The 26,195-nt window shown below is 41.9% G+C and overlaps 2 protein-coding genes across 3 annotated transcripts in view; one reads left to right on the top strand and one right to left on the bottom strand.

The window, feature by feature from the left end:
- sft2d1 (SFT2 domain containing 1) overlaps positions 1–14,007 on the bottom strand; it is a 59,437-nt gene extending 45,430 nt beyond the window's left edge. Inside the window, exon 1 of the mRNA XM_069931596.1 lies at positions 13,807–14,007. Within this exon, the coding sequence (XP_069787697.1) occupies positions 13,807–13,869 (63 nt within the window). The 5' untranslated portion in view covers positions 13,870–14,007. The remainder of the gene's footprint in view (positions 1–13,806) is intronic.
- Positions 13,997–26,195, top strand: part of LOC138760672 (uncharacterized) — a 184,149-nt gene continuing 171,950 nt past the window's right edge. Inside the window, exon 1 of one of the 2 annotated variants that reach the window (XM_069931593.1) lies at positions 13,997–14,141. The gene's annotated coding sequence lies outside the window, so the exon portion shown is untranslated. Of the gene's footprint in view, positions 14,142–15,373; positions 15,439–26,195 lie in introns of those variants that run through there. The other variant, XM_069931594.1, reaches the window with a different exon arrangement.

Here is a 26,195-nt window from a genome sequence, read left to right on the forward strand (position 1 = left end):
ATCCTCATTTATCAAAACTTATTTTCAGCACGAGCAAACCTCGGGCTCCCAGCACGAGTGGGGCCTCGATGGGGAGGTGTTGGTGATCGGCAGTGACCAGCATTTCTTTGTGAAAATTAAACATTTTAATGTTTAAAAAGTCTTACCTTGTTATTTGTTGTTGTTGTTTAAACATTGTTACAAGTGATTTGCTGTTGCTACTGGGCTGTTTTCTGGAGACGTGACCTACCCAGCGCAGTTGGATCTTCAGCAGCATGGATTCGATGCTGTCGGCCTCTGCCATCTCGAGTACTTTGATGTTAGGGATGAAGTCGCTCCAATGAATGTTGAGGATGGAGCGGAGACAACGCTCATGGAAGCGTTCTAGGAGCCGTAGGTGATGCCGGTAGAGGACCCATGATTCGGAGCCGAACAGGAGTGTGGGTATGACAACGGCTCTGTATACGCTAATCTTTGTGAGGTTTTGCAGTTGGTTGTTTTTCCAGACTCTTTTGTGTAGTCACGTCTTCAGAATGGAGGACCATCGCCTTTACAAGATCGTGTTATATGGCGAGCTCTCCACTGGCCACCAAGACAGAGGTGCACCAAAGAAGAGGTACAAGGACTGCCTAAAGAAATCTCTTGGTGCCTGCCACATTGACCACCGCCAGTGGGCTGATATTGCCTCCAACCGTGCATCTTGGCGCCTCACAGTTCGGCGGGCAGCAACCTCCTTTGAAGAAGACCGCAGAGCCCACCTCACTGACAAAAGACAAAGGAGGAAAAACCCAACACCCAACCCCAACCAACCAATTTTCCCTTGCAACCGCTGCAACCGTGTCTGCCTGTCCCGCATCGGACTTGTCAGCCACAAACGAGCATGCAGCTGACGTGGACATTACCCCTCCATAAATCTTCGTCCGCGAAGCCAAGCCAAAGACTGGGCTGTTTTTCAAAAATGATCAGGTCTTCAAAACAAAACATTAATCCGAAATGAGCCTTGTCCCGAACATTTCAGATAATTGGAGTTGTACTGTATTAAAGAAATCTTGAACCTTGTTTATCCACATCGCTTTCAGGGCATTAAAATACACACAATTGCTTAATGAACTGTTTGGAATGGTTTGGAGACAACAGTTAATTCAAAAGATTAATAGCAGCAACCACCCCTCCCACACACCCCACCTTCCATCTCCACCCTCTGATCTCCCCAACTCTCCAAATCCCCCCCAACACCCTCTACAACATTGATTCCCACTCTGACCCCGTCTGACCAAGCCTTCAAAGACAGAGCACTCAGTCCACAAAAGAGACCTTACCTTCATCCTCCTCTGTCCACATCTTAATGAGTTCCACGGACGCCACAAAGCCGTGACCGTGGCTCTCCACCCCTCCAAACCAAGACCCCTTCTTCAACTTTGCTTTCTTCCTCCTCCTGGACATCTCGTCCCAGCCCCCTCATCCTGGCCAGCTACCTGCTCTGGACTCTTATTTCCAATTGCCATTAAGAGTATCTGTCTCAAGTTCTCGTATTCTAACTTTATTCCATCCAAATGCTCTGCCCTCTACTCTCTCCACAACAATCCCAACCTCACCATCAAACTTGCAGCTGTTGTGGTCTGGGGCACTGAACTCTATCTTGCCAAAGCCAGATGGCAGCTCTCAGACACTTCCTATCTACCCCTCCCACAGGACCCCACCATGACACATCAAGTCACTGTCTCCAACACCATCTCTATTCCCATCATCTCTGGTCACCTCCATCCCACAGCCACCAAACCTCATTGCCTCCCATCCCCACACTGCTCGTTTCTACCTTCTATCCAAGATACACAAATCTCACTGAACTCCTTTCATCTAACCTTGAATTTCATTTCTCCCCTGGTTAATCCTTCCCCACCTACATCCACAATACCTCACATGACCTCCATTTCTTCAATGACTTTAGATTCCCCGAACTGGACCACCTCATCTTCACAATGGATGTCCAAACTCTTCATACAGGTCTTAAGGCACTTCACTTCTTTTTGGACCAGAGACCTGACTAGTCGCCCTCCTCAGTCTGGCAGAACTTGTCCTCACTTTAAACAACTTCTCCTTTAACTTGTCTCACTTCTTCCAAATCAAAGGAGTAGTCATGGGTACCTGAATGGGTCCCAGCTACACCTGCCTATTTGTAGGCTTTGTGGTGCAATCCATGCTGAAAGCCTACACAGGTAAGACCCCTCAACTATAACGATGAGTACATTGGGGTTGCCTCATGCACCCACTATGAGCTTGCCAATTTCCACCTCGATATTAAACTCACCTGGTCCATCTCTGACAACGTTCTATCCTTCCTGGATCTCTCTGTCTCTATCTTGGGAGATATATATTACAAATCCACCAACTCCCACAACTACCTTGACTACACTTCCTCACACCTTGTCCCCTGCAAGGATTCTATCCCCTTCTCTCAATTTTTCCGTCTCTGCCGCATCTGTTCCCAAGATTCTAGTCCAGATTTTCCAAAATATGTCTTCTTCCAGAAACATGGCTTCCACTGCACATCATCAACTCAGCCCTCACCCACATCTCCTCCATTTCTTGCTCATCTGCCCTGGCCCCTTCTGCCCTAGATGCAACAAACATAGAATCCCCCTCATCCTCACCTACATTATCCTCCAGAATATCCAGCACTTACAACAGGATCCTACTACCAGACATCTTTTTCTCTCCTCCCCTCACTGCCTTCCATAGAGACTTGTGCACTCATCTCTCCCCACTAATCACCCATCTGGCACCTTCCCAAGTGTCTTCAGGAGTGCCACACTTGTGCCCACACCACTTCCCTCACCATGATCTGGGGCCTCAATAGGCCTCTCAAGTGAAGCAACACTTTACTGGAGTATCCGCAGCCCTTATTTACTGCATCCGGTGCTCCCTTTGTGGCCTTCTCTACATAGGAGAGACTGGGTGCATATTGGGAGATAGCTTTGCTGAGCACCTCTGTCTGCACCAGTGACAGAGACCTTTCAGTACCCAACCATTTCAGTTCTGTGTCACACTCCCATACTCACATCTGTCCATGGTCTTATGTACTGTCCCACCAAGACCACCCATAAATTGGAGGACAACACCTGATTTTCCATCTGGGTACTTTCGAGCCATATGGCATTAACATCAACTTTCCCAGTTTCTGCTAACCTCCTCTCATCTTCCCACTTCCCAACTCTCCCTTCCCTGACTGTTTACCTTGCCATCCCTCCTCCCCTTGATCACTCCTGTCCACTCCCTCCTATCTCCATCCATCACCTCCAACCTTTGCGACCATACCTCCCCCCCACTCTCTGGCTTGGACACCTGCTGACATTTTTTCATACCTTGATGAAGGGCTGTAGCCCGAAATGTCGGTTATTTTTTAAAATCTGTGCTATATAAAGGACGCTGCTTGACCTGCTAAGTTTCTCCATTATTGTGTTTTTACTTCAATCATGGAGTCCGCAGATTTCCATGTTTTATTTCTTTTTAATTATGTAATTTGCCTATGTCAATATGTATTTTGGGCATACTGTTGGAGTGAATTTTTGAATTCAAACTAATGACATTTTCTCATGTGAGAGAGGCAGATATGATGTACCTTTGTGGAGTGAAAATAAAAATATGTATCCTATTAATTCTTCTGTCCACAACCCCATACTCCTTGGGTAGGAGTCTGACTTTTTATTAATTGCTACTTTATGATAACATATAACATAACATAACAATTACAGCACGGAAACAGGCCATTAGGCCCTTCTAGTCCGCACCGAACCAAACACCCCTTTCTAGTCCCACCTCCCTGCACAATGCCCATAACCCTCCATCTTCTTCTCATCCATATACCTGTCCAACCTTTTCTTAAATAATACAATTGACTCCGCCGCCACTATTTCTCCCGGAAGATCATTCCACACGGCTACCACTCTCTGAGTAAAGAAGTTCCCCCTCATGTTACCTCTAAACCTCTGCCCCTTAATTCTAAACTCATGTCCTCTTGTTTTAATCTTTCCTCCTCTTAACGGAAATAGTCTATCCACATCCACTCTGTCTATCCCTTTCATAATCTTAAATACTTCTATCAAATCCCCTCTCAACCTTTTACGCTCCAAAGAATAAAGACCTAATCTGTCCAATCTCTCCCTATACTCTAGATGCTTAAACCCAGGTAACATTCTGGTAAACCTTCTCTGCACTCTCTCCACTCTGTTTATATCCTTCCTATAATTAGGCGACCAGAACTGCACACAGAACTCCAAATTAGGCCGCACCAACGTCTTATACAATCTCAACATCACCTCCCAACTCCTATATTCCATGCAAATATTGATAAAGGCCAGCATACTAAAAGCCTTCTTCACCACCCTATTCACGTGAGTTTCTACCTTCAGGGAACGATGCACCGTTACTCCTAAATCTTTCTGCTCTTCTGTATTCATCAATGCTCTCCCATTTACCACGTATGTCCTGTTCTGATTCTTCTTACCAAAATGAAGCACCTCATACTTATCAGTATTAAATTCCATCTGCCATTTTTCAGCCCACTTTTCGAAGCAGCCCAAATCCCTCTGCAATCCTTGAAAACCTTCTTCATTATCCACTATTCCACCTATCTTAGTATCGTCTGCATATTTACTAATCCAATTTACCACCCCATCATCTAGATCATTAATGTATATAACGAACAACAATGGGCCCAATACAGATCCTTGAGGCACACCACAGGTCACCGGCCTCCAACCTGACAGACAATTATCCACTACCACTCTCTGGCCTCTCCCTTTCAGCCAATGTTCAATCCATTTGACTATCTCAAAATTTATACCTAAAGACTGCACCTTCTTAACTAACCTTCCATGTGGTACCTTATCGAAGGCCTTACTGAAGTCCATATAGACAACATCCACTGCGCTACCCTCATCCACATTCCTAGTCACCTCTTCAAAAAATTCAATCAGATTGGTCAAACATGACCTTCCTCCCACAAATCCATGTTGAGTGCTCCTGATCAGACCCTGTCTATCCAGATGTTTATAAGTACTATCTCTAAGAATTTTCTCCATTAATTTACCTACCACAGACGTCAAACTTACAGGCCGATAGTTGCCAGGCTTCCTCCTTGAACCCTTTTTAAATAACGGAACCACATGCGCAATGTGCCAATCCTCCGGCACTATCCCCATATCTAATGAGTGGATGTCGCACTGCAGTTTAATTAATGGCATGAAAGTCAACAATCCATCATAGTTACTTTTTAAATAAAAAAAGTTCTACAAGCTCCTATTTTTTTCTTCTCTGCATAATTTTATGCTTTGTGGCTAGGAAGGAAAGAATGGAAATTAGAAAACACAGAATATACTTAGCAATTAAAAAAATGCACATGCTGAAACTCTAAAAATAAAAACAAAAATGCCAAAAAAACACGAGTCACAAGGAAACACATACATTGGGGTCATGATGAAGGGTTCCAACTTAAAACGTTGTCAATTCTTTTTCTTCCACTATTTGACAGACTTAGTTCCTCCTGCAGATTATTTTATTTTTGCTATAAATACTCTGCAGGTCCATTAGCATCAGTGGAAAGAGAAATAGATGATATTTCAGGTCAGGAATCCCTCATTAGGTTATCCTTTCCCTTATTCTACTCTCTGAATGTTAGTGTACTTGTGGAATTGTATACATTCCTTCTTAAAAAGTGACAAAACTTCCTCAGTACAAAGAATGTGTCTTTCAAGCACATTTTAACATTGGCTTCGAGTAGATACCAGTGGAATCATAATCACTAGGGAGTTCTATATGTAAAGTTTAACTAAGATATCAACCAAGCCTTAAATAGGAAATTTATTCCAATTTTATACACAGCACACAAAAAAAAGTTGATCTTCTGTAAAGTAATAATTGACATACTATGTATAATTCTGGCAATTAGAGTGAAACTTGATAATCCATTATCTAAACATTCAGAAATTGTAATTAGAAGCAATTGGCTCACTACATGATGTTTGTCATGCTCCCTTCTGACCTACTTGAGCCCTGGCCTCTTTGACCAAGACCACATTTCCTGCCACACTTAAAACTTGGTGGATTTCTGGAATATTTATTATGAAGTTGTGTAACATTTAAGAAAGTGAATGACATGTTTATTGGGTATTAGTAGAAATAACTAGTCAAGCAATACAGACTAACTGTGTTGGATCATCCAACAAGTTCCCATACAAGTCATATAAATAATTTTTCATCCTAGAAATCAGAGAATGTGGCAAAGGTAGAAGTTAACCCTTAATGTGAAGCATTTTAACAGAAAACAATCAAGGGATGCTTAATAAAGAAAATATTTTATTTGATGACAGCACAGAGGAGTGAAACCTGAAAATCTGCAGACACAGTGATTGCAGTAAAAACTCAAAAATGCTGGAAGAACTTGCAGTGTCCATTGGAGGTAAAGCTAAACAACCAATGTTTTGGCCCTGAGCCCTTCATCAAGGTATGAACAAAAAGCAGGCAGGTGCCCAAATAGGGCAATGTATGGTATTCAGGCCATCTAATACTGATGTCCTATAAATGGAAGATGTTATCCATTCTTTTTCTTAGTTTATTCCTTGAAGAAATGTTCAGGCTCAAAACATCAGCATACATCTTTATCTCCTATGGCCATTGCAAGTTCCTCCAGCATTTTGGTGTTTTTACTACAATCACAGCATTTGCAGACCTTCATTATTCATTCATTCATTCATTTATACTCATGACTTATCCACAGAAACATCTCAATCCACCATCTATTCAAGAACTAGAACTTGGAAGTCCCATCCAAAATTACAGGGTGCATAGTTACAACATTGTGCTTCAAATTGAATGCCTGTTTATATAAGTGCACAAAGGAAACTTTATAAGACTTTCTGCAGCCAAGTAGAAATACTAGATCGGTTGTAAAAATGGCAGTGTGCCACATCATGTGCATTGTTATTTATGGTTATACTCTGAGACAAAGCAATGCAGCTCCTTTACATATTGTTTAGGAAAGGGTACTGATTTTGTCTGCTTCACAAGAACAAATAACTTGTTTTGGGCAGGAGAATATTCCAATTTTATTTCTTCATGAGAAAAACAGATTTATGTTCCACTAATTGTACCAATGATAAATTTTGCAAAGGACATCACCTTTTCACGACAACAATTTCCTTATGCATTTTCTTTCCTACATCAATCTTTAATTTCCAAGTTAATTAATTCTGTACAATGATATATGATGTCCAACTCTAACAAACCTTTTGTATTTCTAAATTCTGAAATCATGGAAGTGGCGCAACCAGTGTACTTCCCCCAGTTACCCACTAAAGAGGACTGCAAGGCCAAGGGCTGGTGCATTCAGAGAGCAAGTATCAACCATGCACTTAGTAAATATCACTCAAGCACATGAAAAATGTTCAAGCATAGTCATTCTCTCAGAAATTTAATGTTGCAGAATTTTCTCAAAAGACAAATGCTTTTTCCTATTTTGTTTTATATTGCTTCCCTTTAACTTCATTTGTATTTTGGTTTTTTTTCTGGATTGAATTTAAATTGAATTAATCCATGCTGGTCTATATTTCACACGACTAAATTGATTAGAAAGCTTCTTTGCTGCTTCCACTGTTGCCAAGTACAACAGATATTTTGGTGATACCAACTGAAGGAAGTACTGGAATATTAGAAATTTCCATATATCATAGAGTCTTTACGTAGCAGGCTAACCAGATTTTAATAAAACACCCCTGAAAAATAATTACTTCAGATTTTAATTTGAGATTGCTATCCAGTAAACTGCGGAAAAAACTTCTAACAACAGTCAGCTGCTTTAGCATTAGGGTTCCAGAACTGGTCAATTCTGATGTTACCTATAAATGAGAAGAGTAATCCTTGTTGTTTCACAATCACTGGCAGTCCTCAATTTTCAGGGACATCCGTGATAGTAAAACTGAACACCCCAACATATGGTGTAACAAATACCCTTGTTAGTTACTCCAAACCTGTGACCTGTATGAATTAGAGAGCCAAGAACATCAAGTGCAGAGAGGAAAGCTATCATTTACATATACCAAATCAGACATTTTTTTTGCTGTTATGAGTCCAGAGGACCCCAAAACCCAGCAGCAATAGATATTCACCAAGACAAATGGTTACTTAAACAAAAGTTGCTTTTAATTATCTTTAAACACAAAAACAGATTCAAACTTTAACTTATCACTATTGACTTAACTAACCTAACTTAACCCCCTTCTAATTCTAAGTGCACGTGTATGTAGTGTGTACAAGTTCAGAAAAGTTCTTTGGTTCACAGTTCAACCTCACTTCTCATTCATCCAAGTTCACTGGTTGCAGCCAATTCTCATACTGTGCACAGAATATAATATTTATGAAGTTCACCAGGCTTTGGTGCTTTAAAGGTAAATGCTTAACACTCAGGAAGGTTCTTGTCATTTTTCAGAGAAATTTGTTGCTCGTTGGACACCCACAACTGATTTCTTTCTAATCAGCCACTTCAGTGTCTTGCCGAAGAAATTTGTCCCCTCGGTGTTCTCCTTCTCCAGATGATAACCTTTCTTTCCACCACAGAGTTCCTTCTTGTTTCTCTTATTCCAAGTGAAACATTAGACAGCCAGTGCTCTCCTCTTGCATGAGCCACATGGGCTTTGACCAGGCTGAACTAACCACTCACAACCCATCTTCCAAATGGGGTTTTCCACAAGCTTGCCAGCTTGTCCTGTTCCAGTCCCAGCTGCTGCTGCTGACTGTAAATCTGCAGAACTGATCTCTGTGTGTATGTGTGTCTCTCTCTGAGAGAAAACCCGTTTGACTCTCTCTGCTTGCAAAACCACATGATCCTCCCAGAATAGCAAGTTCCACTCCAGACAGACAGTCTGTGGCTCCGACAAGTTCTTTCATCTGCTGCCTTTTTGTAAACAACAATCGATTAGTGAAGTCTCTTGGGCACTTTCCAAAGCTTTTGCAAAGGCTCTGGGGCCAACATGTCGAGCATGAGCAGAGTTCCAGTATTTTAAATAAGATCTGTTTTAAAGTGTTTGTATGTGGCCTACACAAAAAAACCTGCCCCAATTTATCTCCCAAAAACATATCTATATTCAATACAAACACAACATAATCTGTCACATTGCAATGTCTTCATTGTCTCTGGATTATATATACTGCAACTCCTTACTTCACATATTTGAGAGGGTAATTGTATTACATTGACTGGAGTAGTTCAAGAAGATGGCTCACCATCAGGAAAAGGGGAAGAGAGTAGGGATAGTTTGACCAAAGAACAGCACAGGCATGTAGGATTTCTAATTGCCCATGATAGTTAATTAAGGTTCTCTGACCTGATGTGTTGACTCTACTTCTCTTCCCACAGATGCAGTCTGACCTGCTGAGTATTTTACACCATTTCTGGTTTTATTTTGGAATTATTAAGTTTGTGGAGTGAAATGTGAAAGTCTGTAGATGCTTTGCTGGAGGAACTCAGGTTTTGCAGTGTCGCTGCTATTGCAGAGAACAGAGCAGAGGTGTTAAATGAAACGATCTCATCTGTCTCCAACCAGTCTTTTTGATAAAGAGGTGATAACACCGTGAGCACTGGATGCAGTAGATGACCACTACAGGTTCACAAATGTTGCTTCTCTTGTAAGGACTGTTTGGGGACTTGAATGGCAGTGATGGTAGAGATGAGGCATGTTTAGCACTTCCTGTGGTCATAGGGGTAGGTTCCAAGGAGGAAACTAGTGGGAAGGGAGGAGTGGAGGACAGAGTCATGGAGGGAGCTATCCCTTCAGAAGGTGGCAAAAAAGGCAGAAGATGTCAAGGCTAGTGGGGTGGTAGGTGAGGACAAGGGGAATTCTATCTTTGTGGAGCCTTGGGGCTGAGGGGGCCAGAGCAATGTACGGGTAATGGAGGATATGGGGACGAGAACCAAGTTGATGGTAGTAGAAGGAAAGCCACGTTTTTTGAAGAAGGACATCTTGGATGATTTCACTTGGAAAACCCTGTTCTGGGAGAAGAGTGACAGAGAAATTGTGAGGAAGGAATGCAGTCCTTTCAGGGGACAGGGTATGAAGAGGTATAGTGGAGGTAGCTGTGGAAGTTGGTATTTTTTGTACCACCGAGTGGCAGCCCATTTCAATCCAAATCCCATTCCCATGGTCTCATGCACTGCCAGATTGAGGGCACCCACAAATTGGTGGAAGAACACATTATATGTCATCTGGGCACAGTCTAACCAGGGCATTAAACATCAACTTCTCCTGTTTTTGTTAGCACCAACCCACCTCTCTCTTCCCCCCACCCCCCCACCAGCTGCAAGACCTGCTGCTCTTCCATCTTTTTTTTGTTTTTACTACAAGTTTGTGGATGTCACAAAATTGGTGGTGTTGTGGATAGCAAGGATATTTGTCCAAGGTAAATACATACAAGAAGCATTATAGTGTATACAACATGTAATTAAAGCTTGTATAGATTGTGAGCACCAAGCAGTTATACAGATCTCAATTCATTAAGAGATATACACAAGTAATATACACAACTTTATAGCTAATCAAATATTTTCAAAGTATGGGAAAAGTAGAGATAAAAATCCTAACAATAAGAAATATTAGATGAGAGTACAGAATCAGTATCTCACTGTGAGGATTAAAGGAAAAGTTGGAAAATATAGGGAGCCTTGGTTTTAAAAGGATATTGGGAATTTGGTTCGAAGGAAGAGGGATGTGTGCAGTAGGTATAGATATCAGGGAATAGATGAAGTGCTTGAGGAATACAAGAAGTGTTAAAAAATCTTAAAGAAATGAGAAAGACTAAAAGGAGATACGAGACTGCTTTGGCAGGCCAGGTAAAAATAAATTCAAAGGATTTCTACAGGTACATTAAAAGTAAAAGAATAGTGAGGGATAAAATTGGGTCCATTGAGGATCAGAGGGGTAGGCTATGTGAGAAGTCAGAAAAGATGGGGGAAATTTTAAATATTTTTTTCTTCAGTAGTAACTAAGGAAAGGAATAGTGAGCTAGGTGAAATAAGGAAATTTGGTAGTGAAGTCATGGATAATATACAGATTAATGAGCAGGTAGTATTGGCTGTTTAAAAGAGAATCAACGTAGATAAATCTCCAGGTCCTCACAAGATGTTCCCTAGGACTCTGCAGGAGGTTAGTGTAGATCTAGTGGGGGCTCTGACAGAAATATTTAAAATGTCACTGGCCACGGGGGAGGTGCCGGAGGATTGCTCGTGTTGTTCCACTGTTTAAATAAGGCTCCAAAAATAAACCTGGTGGTTATAGGCCTGTGAATCTGACATCAGTTGCAGGTAAAATATTGGAAATTGTTCTTAGAGATGGTACATACAATTATTTGGAAAGACAGGGATTCATTAGGAGTAGTCAACACGGTTTTGTATGTGGTAGATCATGTTCGAGAAAGTTACTAAGAAGGTTGACGAGGGGAAGGCCGTGGATGTTGTCGATGAAGACTTTAGTAAAGCCTTTGATAAGGCTCTGCACAAGACATTAGTTAGGAAGGTTCAAGGATTGGATATTAATGTTATAGTTGGATGGGAGATGCCAGAGAGTCGTGGTAGAAAATTGTTTGTCAAATTGGAGGCCAGTAACTAGTGGAGTGCCTCAGGAATCAGTACTGGGTCCATTGTTGTTTTTCATATATATTAATGACTTCGATAGGGTGGTAAATTGGATTAGTAGGTATGCAGATGATACAAAGATTGGTGGTGTCGTGAACAATGAAGGTGGTTATCAAAGTATTCCCTATGGCACAGGTGCTTTATGATCATGTGCACAGTTTCACAAGTCCAAAGGAAATGGACCAATGATAACTTTCCTCAAGCAAAATATTTCAGAAACAATTGTGTCTAGAGCAGTGATTCTCAACCTTCCCTACCCACTCACATACCACTTTAAGTAATCCCTTATTAATCACAAAGCACCAATGGCATAGGGATTACTTAAAGTGATATGCAAATGGAAAGAATAAGGTTGAGAACCACTTCAATAGAGAAAGTGCAGAGGAGATTTACAAGAATGTTGCCTGGGTTTCAGGGTTTGGAGTGTTGAAGATTGAGGGGTGACTTGATAAAGTTATTTAAAATTATGAGGGGGTCAGATAGTCAATGTGAACAGGCTTTTTCCATTGAGAGTGCGGGAGATTCAAACAAAAAGAACATGGATTGAAATTGAAGGAAGAAAAGTTTAGGGGAAACATAAGGGAGTATTACTTCACTCAGAGGGTGATGAGAGTGGAAAGAGCTTCCGGCTGAAGTAGTAGATGTGGATTCGATTTTAATATTTAATGAAAAGTTGGATAGATCTATGGATGAGAGAAGAGTGGAGCATCATGGGCCAGGTCCGGATCAATGGGACGAGGTGTTCAGCATGGATTAGAAGGGCTGACCTGGCCTGTTTCTGTGCTGTAATTGTTCTGTGGTTAATGTTAAGATCTCTCTACATGGATGAACTAAAATGAACAATAACAATTGTTTTGATAATAAGATTCAAGAAAAGTTGGCTGAGCCTTCATTGAGTTAGCCTTAACAGAGTCTCCAATATACTTTGTGAAACAAAGTCTGTAGATATTGTGATTGTAGTGAAAACATGCAGAAATGCTGGAGGAAAATCAATTCTCACTTTTCCTCTTATCATATCCAATTAACACCTTTTGATGGTCTGGACTCCTCTCTCTACCACCATCCTTTAGTCTTTATTCCAACACCTTGTTCTTTGCTGAAACATTGAATAAGTGCTCAGGTCCAAAACATCAATAACATATCTTTACCTCCTTTTAACCTTACAAGACTGGCTGAGTTTCTCCAGCATTTGTGTGTTTTTACTTCAACTTACTGAATAGATGAAGATTTAATCATAGGAATTCATGGTCAAGGTTACTAGGTTCCGGTGTAAGTCTGCATGTTTTGACCAAAAATAAGGAGGTTATGGAGTTGGTGGCTCTACCAAAAACAAAATGGACATCAGTGTCTATGTGGTACTTGATACCACTGTTGACAACATCTTCCATTACTCGTTCAAACCGCACTATATTTAACATATTTTCAAATCAATCATTTGGTCTAAATTACTTTTCCTCCAGAGTACCTCTCCATCTCATTTTGACAAACTAGACTAAGAGTGAAGTTATTTAAAGCAGTAAATATCATAATGTATATTTTTCCTAAGAAATTACCTTTAGGCATTATGTCATAGGTCAACTACAATGTATAGATCAGACTTTATCTGTTAATGGACAGATTTGTGATCCTACACCCAAGTTGAAATTAAATTAATTGCATGATCTTGTTTTCATCATTCCAATTAAATAACATTGATATATGGAAGACATTTTAGTTCATAGATAATTATATTTGGTATAACATACAAGAACCAAAGATTTTCTATCTGCCAAACTAATATGCAACATATCAAAAATGATGCACCTGCCCGGCAACGTAACAATAATACTAAGTCTCATACAAAAATAATACTATTTGTGGGAAATGATTTACAATTCGCAGTTAAAACATACACCTTTTAGAAACGGACTGCAGAGGTTACTAAATAAAGAAAGCAATAGAGTAAGAAAACTTTTCAGCAACTCGTTGTTTACTTCCAGCAAACTCCACCTGTTACAAATTCACGCTTTCAACTCTGCCGACAATCCCTAATCAGTGGAACGGGAAGGAAGGTCGGCGAAGCTGATGCCACAGATCCCACTGCCACAGCCATCACCTGGGCCGCCCATGTGTCCAAACTGACTGTTAAAGCTTTTGAGGCTTTTTACCTGCGTTGTTAGGCCTTGCTCCTCATCATCCTGGCCGCTCAAAACTCTCCTTAATTTCTCCATTGGCTTCTACAAAAGTAGAATAAAAAAGAAAATGAAACTTCCACCTAATTAACCAGCTCGCAGTGTCCCAAGAAGCCACTGGCGTCACCCCACTATCGTCCCCACGCTCCAACAGTCCTCGCGGAGTTTCGGACGGATTAGAAGGTGGCACACGGTGGGCGGGGACAGCTGGTTGCTAGGCAGCGGCTCCGCCAAAGTCGGCCCTGAAGGGCAGGCATGGCAGCTGCTGACAGAAACAGGGCGAGGGAAGACATAACTTCATAATGAGAATTGTAAGGGTGATATTTCCTTATGTCAAGAATGTGAAGCTTGTTTAGGAAGGAAATTCATAATTAAATGTGAAGCTTGTTTAGAAAGGAAATTCATAATTAAATCGATTTAGCAATCCACTCAAAGTCTCCAGTTTTAAGGAGATCTGTCCAAATAGGGACTGTTAGCTGGCCACATTAGGATTCTTAACAGTACAGAAGAACAGAGGGACCTCAGGGTCCAAATCCATAGATCTCTCAAGGTTGCTTTACAGGTTGATAGGGTAATGAAGGTTGATAGGGTATGCTGGCTTTCATGAGTAGGAGTCTGAGTTCAAGAGCCATGAGGCAATTTTGCAGATCTATCAACACTTGCAACGTTGTGTTCATTTCTGGTCGCCTCTTCGCAGGAAGTATGCGGACGCTTTGGAGAGGGTACTGTGGTGCGATCAATGACCATTTGCAGACACGAAGCAAGTAGTCAAAAGCTTTATTAATCAGAAAACCTTGGCATGCCTCTTCATGCTGCTGGCTCACATCCAAGGCAGGTATGAGGGAAGACGAGGGCTCGCAGCCTTTATTAGGGATCTTACGGGGAGGAACTACAGGTACAGAAGGTGGCCCAGCCTGCCCAGCCCAATGAGGTCATGCCTGCAGTACCTCATTCCACCACATTAATCCCTCCTTTTTTTGAATGAAGTCTGGCAGGTGGACGTGGGGAAATGTCCATCAGTACTGGTCATGCAGTCCATAACAGTTCATATGTTCAGCCACTCCTATCATTGTGGAGGCTTGGGGCAGAGGGGACCAGAGCAATGTACGGGTAATGGAGGATATGGGGATGAGAACCAAGTTGATGGTAGTAGGGGGAAAGCCACGTTTTTTGAAGAAGGACATCTCAGATGATCTCACTTGGAAGACCCTGTCCTGGGAGAAAAGTGACAGAGAAACTGTGAGGAAGGAATGCAATCTTTTCAGGGGACAGGGTATGAAGAGGTATAGTGGAAGTTGGTATTTTTGTACCACCGAGTGGCAGCCCATTTGAATCCAAATCCCATTCCAATGGTCTCATGCACTGCCATTGAGGGCACCCACAAATTGGTGGAAGAACATATATGTCATCTGGGCACAGTCTAACCAGGGCATTAACATCAACTTCTCCTGTTTTTGTTAGCACCAACCCACCTCTCTCTTTCCCCCCACCCCCCCCCCCCACCAGCTGCAAGACCTGCTGCTCTTCCATCTTTTTTTTTGTTTTTACTACGTTTGTGGATGTCACAAAAAATGGTGGTGTTGTGGATAGCAAGAATATTTGACGAAGGTAAATACATACAAGAAACATTATAGTGCATTCAACAGTTAGGTTTTTCTAAAATTAATGTATGGTGGTTTTATCCGGCACTGCTTTCGCTGCAGTACTGCCTGTGTCATCAGTTCCTGCGGAACGATGGACACTGCCTGTGTCCGTGTGTACCAGTTCCATGTGGAGGGCGGGGAAAATTCATTTGTAGTGGTGGGGGTGGGGGGACTCAGGGGGCCATGGTGGAAATGGGATCACTTTATCACTTGTCAGGGTGAACCCTGGGGCTGAATGGTTGCTGATGAGGGCTACTGGGTGCATCTCCCATGCTGGGATCCCAGCTTGAGCCAGGTCCTGGATGTACAGAGTGTCATCCTGTCCATCCAGGTACCTTACCAGAGCATACTGTGGGTTAGCATGCAGGAGATGCACTTCCTTTGCCAGTGGGTCTGCCTTGTGGGTCCTAACATGGTTCAGGAGAAGCACCAGACCCAGGGTCATCAGCCAGACTGGCAGCATGGTTCCCTATGCTGACCTCCTAGGGAAGAACAATTTTTCATGAGGGTTGGCGTTAGTTGCAGGGCAAAATAGGAACCTGATGGCATGCAGCACTTCTGGAAGGACCTCTTGCCACTGGGATATGGGCATCCCTTTCGACTTGAGGGCCAAAAGGACTGCCTTCCAGTGCCATTCTCTCTTTCCACCTGCCCTTTCCTGTGGGGGTTGTAGCTGGTGGTTCTACTCATGGCTATGCCATTGGAAAGGAAGTATTGCCATGACTCCTCACTCATGAATGCAGACCCCCAATCACTGTGAACTTGACTGGCTCATCTGAACAGGGTGAAGATGGTGCAGAGTATTTTAATGACCATGGATGTGGTCACATCGGGGCAGGGGATGGCAAATGGGAAACATAAGTACTTGTCCATGATATTCAGGAAGTAGACATTCTGATTCATGGACAGGAGTGGCCCCTTGAAGTCCATACTGAGACATTCGAAGGTGCGAGTGGCCTTGATGAGCTGGGCTCTCTCAATTTTTTATAAATGCTGCTTGCATTCTGTGCAGACCGAGCAATTGCGAGTCAGCTCCCTGATCTCCTTTACTGAACAAGGAAGATTCCGGGCCCTCAAAAAATTGTAGAGGGCATGGAGGTGATCACCTTGCACCCTGGCGTAGGTTCCCCTGAACAGGCATCGGGTGGCTCATTGAGCTTGCCTGGCTGATACAAGATCTCATAATTATAGGTTGCCAGCTCAATTCTCCACCTCATTATCTTGTCATTTTTTGATATGATAGTCCGAGTCTTAGGCTGTCTCGGAGGGCGACCACGGCGCAGGAAACGTCACTGGCTTGGTAGTGTCCAAATGGGTGGGTTTGAGCTCGTATACAGCTTGTGTTTGCCCCCAATGTCCAACAGCAGTGCAGACCTGTTTTTTTTTAGCACTTTCTACAGTCTAATGTAGGGCTGCTGTAGCTGCATCCCGTTTTGGGCAGCGGACAAACACAAAAGGCATTGAGTTGAGATCTGCCAGGTCATGCGTGAGTGGTGAGCCATGTCTTGTGGCTGGAACTGGGGCAAACGCCCGCAGGTGGTGGTGCAAGCTTTGGAGTTCTCGGATGCCATGGTTTCGGCTCCGTTTGGTGGGGGTGGAATGTCGGCTGGCACCAATACGGGCTCCCCATAAACCAGCTCAGCTGATGAACCCTGCAAGTCCTCTTTTGAAGCGGTCCGTATTCCCAGCAGCCCTCAGGACAGAGCATCCAACCAGTGCAGGCCTTTGAGACATGCTCATAGAGCTTGCTTCAGGTGCCTGTGAAAGCTCTCCATTATCCCATTGGATTGCGGGTGGTAGGACGTGGTGAAATGGAGTCGTGTGCCACAGAGATTTGACAGTGTGGCCCAAAGTGCGGATGTAAATTGTGCCCTTCTGTTAGAGATGATGTGCACAGGCACCCCAAAACTGGCACCCAGGTAGATAAAAATGTCCTGGCACAAGTCTCAGTTGTTATGTCAACCATGGGCGTGGCTTCCGGCCAAAGGGTGAACCTGTCGACCATGATGAGAATGTACTTGTGGCCATGTGACTCAGGCAGAGGTCCAACTATGTCGACGTGGATGTGTTGGAATCTCTGGGGGGTGGGAGGGAACTGCTGCACTTGGTCTTTGGTGTGCATATGGCCTTTGGCTATTTGGCAAGCCATACAAGTCTTTGCCCACTGCTTTTTCAATCCATGCCAGACCTTTTTGGCTGCTATAAGTTTGACTGTAGTGCGTATTAAGGAGTATGACAGTCCATGTATATGGTTGAAAAGTATTTTGCGTCATAATGTGGGTACGAGGGGCCGGGATCTTCCTGTGGAAAAGTCACAGAGTAATTTAGTCCTATCTGGGCCCATTTCTGTGTCTTGCAGCTGAAGTCCTGTAACTATGGTTCGGGAAGCTTGCACTCCACATCCTCTTGCTGGGCCTTGGCCAAAGCATTCAAGTCCAGGCCCCCCATGATGGAGCTGGTCTCAGGTCTAGAATGGGCGGCTGCAATGAGATTGTCTTTCCCAAACACATGCCAAATGTCCGAGATGAACTCTGAGATAAAAGCCAAATGTTGCTGTTGTCTCACTGTCCATGGATCTGATATTTTAGATGGGGAAAAGGTCAGGGGTTTGTGGTCAGTGAATGCAATGAAGTGCCTTCCTTCATGGCTAGGTAAAGCGCCAACAGATCTTGATCGAAGGCACTATATTTAAGTTCTGGGGGACGTAGATGGCAGCTATAAAATGCAAATCTCTGCCAGTGGCCATTAACTCACTGTTCTAGGACTGCTCCTACTGCTGTGTTTGAGGCATCCGATGTCAGTGCTAGCGGGGCGTCCATGCACGAGTGTGCTAGCATGGTTGCTTTAGCTAGTGTCTCTTTAGCTTCCTGGAATGCTGTCTCTGCCTTAGGTATCCGTGTTAACGGCTTTTGTTTGCCGGTCAACAGATGGAAAATTGGGCATAATATCTTGGCACTTTATTCTGCAATGGGGCTGCTCTGGTGGATGTGATTCTATGCCCTAAGAAGTCAATGGTCTCCTTGCCAAAATCGCACTTGCCCGGGTTGACGGTGAGGCCATGATCGTGAAATCCCACTGGTAAGCTGAGTTCCGCAGAAGTAAATGGACTAACCTGGTGCCAAAGGTCGGTATAGGCATCCTGTTTGCCACGAGTAGGTTGGACTGCTGAGCCCAGAATTCTCATTCAAAGGCATTCAATGGCAGGATGCTGCATTTGGCTGCCGTGTTGACTAAAATTCTTCGTCTGGAGATTCGGTCAACTGCGCAGACGAGGCCTGTGTGTTTGCCAACTGCTGCAACCATTACTGGCGATTGGTGGTGCCATTTCCATGGGTATTGGCTGAGTAAGTACATGGTGGAATGCATCGGCAGGCGTTCCGGCCCCACCGCCTATGGTAGAAACACTACCTGACCTGCTGCCCTCCTGCCTGTCTTGGGTTATAGTAGTAGCTGAAATGGATGAGGTAGCCGCTTGGACTGTTGCGATAGAATTTTTGGGAACTTTATATAGTCTGTCCGCTTCGTTTCCCACACCTAAGGATCAGAAAAGTCTGCATCAAACAAGGCAATATCGTGGGGGAAGCATTCTAAGAATGTGGCCTTGAATATTAAGTACTTGGTGTGTCCGTCAGCTGGTGCGAGCATTTTGGTCATTAATTTGGCGGGGGACCTGTCCCCAAGCTTGCCTCAATGTAGGAGATGTGTTCCTCTCTCCAGCTCCGTCATGGTGAAAGTCTGTAGGAGGTGGGCCTTAAAATTCTCATACTGACCTTCTGCCGGAGAATTGCTCAGGAAAAGTTCAACCTTAGTGACCGACTCCTTGTTTAGCAATGTGATGACATGCCAAAATTTTGTAGCCTTGCTGGTAATATTGCAGAGGTTGAATTGTGCCTCCGCCTGAATGGACCATGTGCGTGATCTGTGTGACCAGAACACTGGCAGCTTAACAGCAACTGCACTCGGTGTTGGTTCATCAGCCATTGTGTTGGGTTCAGAAACATCTAAACCGCCAGGGTCACCAATGTAGCACTACTAACGGCAGAGCTATGGAAGAAAAAACCTGGCTCAGGTTGTGATGAGCAGGAAAAACTGTTTAATTCTCTTTCCAGCCAATTATTATGCCACTTCTGGTCTAGCCCTCCCGAAACTTGAAGTGATGTCATGATGCCCCCTGATGCGTTACTTGGTTTGTGGGCTTTGTGTCAGAGTTGGAGGGGGGTCCAGCACCATCTTAGTGCAAACCCTGGAACGCATGTCTGAAACCCCGCCCCCCAGATGCCGCTCCATATATATTAAAAAATTCCACCTAATCTACTCTATTAAAAAAATCAAACCAAAAAAACAATTTTAGCCGCTTATCCTGAGGGTTACATATATTTTGTCACTTTGATTCATACCGTGAATCAAAAAACAAAGATAATACTATATCTCCTCTGGAAGGGTGAGTACATCTAATCATATTAAAAACATTTATATCAAATGAAAATAAGATTAAGGTCTTTGAAAAATTTGGATTTGGATCAGTATTTATTAGTTGGATTAAAATTTATATAAAAATCTTTCTGCTAAAGCAGTGATTAATGGACAAATTTCTTCTGCTTTTTCATGAACTAGATCAACTAGTCAAGGATCATTTCTTTTGGCAATTGGATCTTTAGCACAATTAATAAGAAAATATATTAATATTAAAGAAATTAAAGTTAATATTGAGGAATTTAAGATTAATTTGTTTGCTGTTGCTGTTTTGATTTATATAACAGATCCTGAAAATGCTTTGCATTCATTGTATATAAGACTGAAAGAACATGGTGAAATATCAGGTTACAAAATTAACTGGGACAAAAGTGAAATTATGCCATTGTTTGAGGGGGATTAAAATCAATGTAAACCGATTGCCCAATTTAGATGGTCAGATAACGCAATTAAATATTTAGGTATTAAAATTGCTAAAAATGTGGACAATTTATATAAATTGATTTATTTACCTTTACTCAATAAAATTAAAGATGATTTAAATAGATGGAATTATTTACCTAGTAACCTTAATAGGTAGAGTAAATTGTATTAAAATAAATATTTTTTTCAAGGATTCAATATTGTATTCTTTTTTTTAAACTTTATTTAAAATTTTATGACATGAATAAAATAAAAATTACATTTAAAGAAATAATAAAAAATAAGATAATAAAAATTAGAATACTACATCATTAAACTACACAAATTAACCCCCCCCAATAATTATAACACAACATTAATCATCTAATTTAAAATTAATCCAACCCTCCCCCCAAAATAAAGAGTGAAGAATTAATTAACAATGTTGTAAATAAAATAGAAAAAACCCCACTTACAAAAAAAAGGATAAAACTTAACAACAAAAAAAATTACTAACAACAAAAAAAATATCAATACTAAAATAATACCCTTAAACATATATTTAAATCAAACATATTTAACAAATGAAATCCACTTTAAAACTAAATTCAAATATTAAAATCATATATCAACCACATATCTGTTATACAAAAAATTATAATTAATAATACATAAATACAGAATTTCCATTAATACCGTTTCCTTTATAATTCATCGAGAGAACAAAAACATCCCTTAGAAAAACAATCAGATAAACTTTTTATTCCCTTCCCCTCCCCTTATATAAAAAAAGAAAAAAAAGTTCAAACACATAAAATTCTCCATATTCTTCATTTATAACATCTTCAAAATTCTCTATCGAAATTAACTTAATTTTATTAAACTCTTCTCCCTCAATGTATTTGTACTTAATTTTCTTCTTCTTCTTATCACCTTTCCCCTCATCTTCCTCTTTATCTAATTCAACATCCTCAATTTTTGACTTATTATCTTCTGTGACATCATCCTCTTAAAAAAGAAAGAAAAAAGAGAAACCCCCCCACAAAAAGAAGAGAAAAAAAGGAGAGAAAAAAACCTCCTAATTCCCTCTCAATTACAATCAAAACAAAAAGAGTTTAAAAAAAAATTATTTATTAAAAAAATAATAAAAAAAAACCTTCACTTCTTAACCCAAAAATTAAAAAGGAAAAAAAACAGGTTGGAGGTCACAACTACCTCCTCCTGTTTAAACCGCCCAAAGTGGTAACTCCCCCAAAATATTGGGTGTGAGATAACTCACAGGTAGCTGATGACTTCTGGAAACTAGTGCCCACACAGTTCCCTCTCCAAACTCCCATTTCATTAAACTATCATCATTATTTAAACTATTTAAACTCTTTTCAAAAAAAAGATAAAAGATTAATTTTTTAAAATCAACGTTACCACTTCGATCACCATTACTTCCATTTCTTTAAAAAATCTGGATACCACCTTACATCTCTACTCTCTTTGGAGACCTTGAAGGACTACATCGTTCCTGAAACTGCATGATTGGTAGAGACTAAGCAAAGTCCATAACCTCTTTAGGATTGTCAAAGAATTTTGGCTAATTTCCATCCTAAAAAATCTTCAGTACCGCAGAATACCTGAATGTTGCCCTATGTCTTTTTTTCCACAACCGTTCTTTCACAGAATTAAATTCGCGTCGTAATAGCATAGTATTAAATCTCCATCTTGAAGCTTTCTGAACATCTTGTGAACTCAAATATTCTAATAATAATGAATGATCCGAAACCAATCTAGCCTTATACTCCACAGATGTAACCCTATCCTGCAAATGTGCTGATATTAAAAAATAATCAATTCTAGAAAAAGAATTATGTCGCGAGGAATAAAAAGAAAAATCTTTCTCTGTAGGATTCTTCTTCTTCTTCTTTGGCTTGGCTTCGCGGACGAAGATTTATGGAGGGGGTAAAAGTCCACATCAGCTGCAGGCTCGTTTGTGGCTGACAAGTCCGATACGGGACAGGCAGACACGATTGCAGCGGCTGCAGGGGAAAATTGGTTGGTTGGGGTTGGGTGTTGGGTTTTTCCTCCTTTGCCTTTTGTCAGTGAGGTGGGCTCTGCGGTCTTCTTCAAAGGAGGTTGCTGCCCGCCAAACTGTGAGGCGCCAAGATGCACGGTTTGAGGCGATATCAGCCCACTGGCGGTGGTCAATGTGGCAGGCACCAAGAGATTTCTTTAGGCAGTCCTTGTACCTTTTCTTTGGTGCTCCTCTGTCATGGTGGCCAGTGGAGAGCTTGCTATATAACACGATCTTGGGAAGGCGATGGTCCTCCATTCTGGAGACGTGACCCACCCAGCGCAGCTGGATCTTCAGCAGCGTGGACTTGATGCTGTCGACCTCTGCCATCTCGAGTACTTCGACGTTAGGGATGAAAGCGCTCCAATGGATGTTGAGGATGGAGCGGAGACAACGCTGGTGGAAGCGTTCTAGGAGCCGTAGGTGGTGCCGGTAGAGGACCCATGATTCGGAGCCGAACAGGAGTGTGGGTATGACAATGGCTCTGTATACGCTTATCTTTGTGAGGTTTTTCAGTTGGTTGTTTTTCCAGACTCTTTTGTGTAGTCTTCCAAAGGCGCTATTTGCCTTGGCGAGTCTGTTGTCTATCTCATTGTCGATCCTTGCATCTGATGAAATGGTGCAGCCGAGATAGGTAAACTGGTTGACCGTTTTGAGTTTTGTGTGCCCGATGGAGATGTGGGGGAGCTGGTAGTCATGGTGGGGAGCTGGCTGATGGAGGACCTCAGTTTTCTTCAGGCTGACTTCCAGGCCAAACATTTTGGCAGTTTCCGCAAAGCAGGACGTCAAGCGCTGAAGAGCTGGCTCTGAATGGGGAACTAAAGCGGCATCGTCTGCAAAGAGTAGTTCACGGACAAGTTTCTCTTGTGTCTTGGTGTGAGCTTGCAGGCGCCTCAGATTGAAGAGACTGCCATCCGTGCGGTACCAGATGTAGGATTAACTCTTCACCAAATATCAATTAAATTCATATCTGCCATCATATTAATCAATTGGATTGCCATCTTAGACTTCTTAATTACTCTTGAGTACTTATCCAATAAAGGCTCCAACACTACATTCAAATCTCCCCCAATATCACATTAGAGTTCGATTGTCCAAGTAATAAAGACATATCCACAACAAAAGCTGTATCCTCAACATTAGGAGCATAAACATCAAGCAAAGTCCATGCCTCATTAAAGATTGTACAATTTAATTTTAATAATCTTCCAGCATTTTTCTCTTCACTCTGTAACTAAAATGGTAGATTCTTATGTACCAAAATTGCCACACCTTTTGCCTTAGAATTAAACGAAGAATAAAAATCATGCCCAACCTATTCACGTTTGAGTTTCAAATGTTCCTTATCTATTAAATGAGTTTACTTTGCCATTGCGACCACCATTTCTTCCATTTCTTCCAGAAATCAAATTCCCTTCTTGCAGCTCTGCCCTCTTTGGAGACTGTGGAGGACTACGTCGATCCTGGAATTGCGTAATTGGTAAAGACTGAGCAAAATCCATAGCTTCTTTAGGATTATCAAAGAACTTTGGTTGATATCCATCCTGAAAAATCTTCAGTACCGCAGGGTATCTAAATGTTGCCTTATATCCTTTTTTCCACAAAAATTCTTTCACAGAATTAAATTCACGTCATTGAAACATAATTTCCTGACTCAAATCCGGATAGAAGAAAACACGATTACTCTGAACCATCAAAGGAGATTTGTTTTGCTGTGCATTTCTAATAGCCATACGTAAAATAATCTCTCTATCACAGTAATTTAAACAGCGAACCAGAACAGGTCTTGGATTCTGTCCTGAAAAAGGTCTCCTTCTCAAAGCTCTATGAGCCCGTTCCAATATTAAACCTTCAGAAAACTTATCTTGTCCCAACACTTGTGGAATCCATTCAGTGAAAAATTTTCTTGGATTTGGCCCTTCTATGCCTTCTGGCAAGCTGACAATTTTCACATTTTTTCATCTGGATTGGTTCTCCAAATAATCAATCTTTTTTGCTAAATTTTTAATCTGAATCTGTAACATTTCAATTGTTTTATTCACATCTTGCAATTGATCTTGTACATCAGATAATCCTTGATCACACATCTCAAGTCTTTCAATAGTTTCAACTTTAAAAGCTCCATAATCAGCCATCTGTTGAGTATTGACATCCACCAATGCATTAATCTTAGAAGTAAGATTATTCATAGAATCACCTAAATGCATCATTGAAGAAAATATCTTATGTTCAAGACTCTTGAAAAGTATATCAACATCAGTAGATCCAGACATGGTGGGATTCTGCTGTTCTTGTGGAATTAGAGGACCTTCTATCCCTTCTTTTAATTTAGTAGCTTTTCTTGCAGTTTGACTCCGTGTAAGAGCCCCTGCCACAGACCCCCCAGAAGTATCAGGAGGCTGATGATCAGGGTTATCTTTGATCCAAACCTCCTTTAAAAGCTTTGTTACATCAGTATCTGGAAGAGCTGATATAACTGGTGGTATAGCAGTCAAATAACAACTCTTTAACTCTCCAACTGGTGGCGCCCCAGCTAATTCAGAAGTCAAAGTCTCAGTAGACGTTGTTTGAAATATTGGCATCTGGCCAGCCCTTTGTTCGAAAGGCAGCTGAAAACGACCTTCAGAAAGACTTACGGAATCAGAACGGAGCTCCAAGGCCGAATTCTTCGCTTGTTTTCCTGGATCCATTTCACGCTGAGTCGTGGCTTTTTGTAAACAAGCAGGCTCAGATAATTTCGGAAAATATAATTTTTTAACAATCTGTTGATGTTTCCTTTTAATTTTTTTAAACAAATGTACCATTAGGTATTAATTCAACATCTCATACTATTTATAAACTTTTTAAAAAAAGTTTTAACGGGCACTTAAAGACAAAACAATAAGTTCGAGTCAGGAGAGGACTGGAAGGCACGTCTGTTCCTTACGCCATCTTGCCACGCCCCCGGATTCAATATTGTATTTCATCTATTCCGTCGATTACCTCAAAAAATTTTTTAAGGATTTAAATTTAATTGTTGGGAAATTTTTTGTGGAAAGGGAAAATAGTTAGAATATGTGTGATAGTACAGAATACTCTTTGGCTTGGCTTTGTGGACGAAGATTTATGGAGGGGTAATGTCCACGTCAGCTGCAGGTTCGTTTGTGGCTGACAAGTCCGACGCAGGATAGGCAGACACGGTTGCAGCGGTGGCAAGCGAAAATTGGTTGGGGTTGGGTGTTGGGTTTTTCCTCCTTTGTCTTTTGACAGTGAGGTGGGCTCTGCGTTCTGCTTCAAAGGAGGTTGCTGCCCGCCGAACTGTGAGGCACCAAGATGCACGGTTTGAGGCGATATCAGCCCACTGGCGATGGTCAATGTGGCAGGCACCAAGAGCTTTCTTTAGGCAATCCTTGTACCTCTTCTTTGGTGCACCTCTGTCTCGGTGGCCAGTGGAGAGCTCGCCATATAACACGATCTTGGGAAGGCGATGGTCCTCCATTCTGGAGACGTGACCTACCCAGCGCAGTTGGCTGGCGACAAAACTCTGCATGCCAAACTGCATGAGTTTTTCAAGCTCTGCTGGGACCAAGGAAAGCTGCCTCAGGACCTTCGTGATGCCATCATCATCACCCTGTGCAAATACAAAGGCGAGAAATCAGACTGCTCAAACTACAGGGGAATCACGCTGCTCTCCATTGCAAGCAAAATCTTCGCTAGGATTCTTCTAAATAGAATAATACCTAGTGTCGCCGAAAATGTTTTCCCAGAATCACAGTGTGGCTTTCGCGCAAACAGAGGAACTACTG

This window comes from Narcine bancroftii, chromosome 4, assembly GCF_036971445.1.
Source record: "Narcine bancroftii isolate sNarBan1 chromosome 4, sNarBan1.hap1, whole genome shotgun sequence".
Lineage (NCBI taxonomy): Eukaryota > Metazoa > Chordata > Chondrichthyes > Torpediniformes > Narcinidae > Narcine > Narcine bancroftii.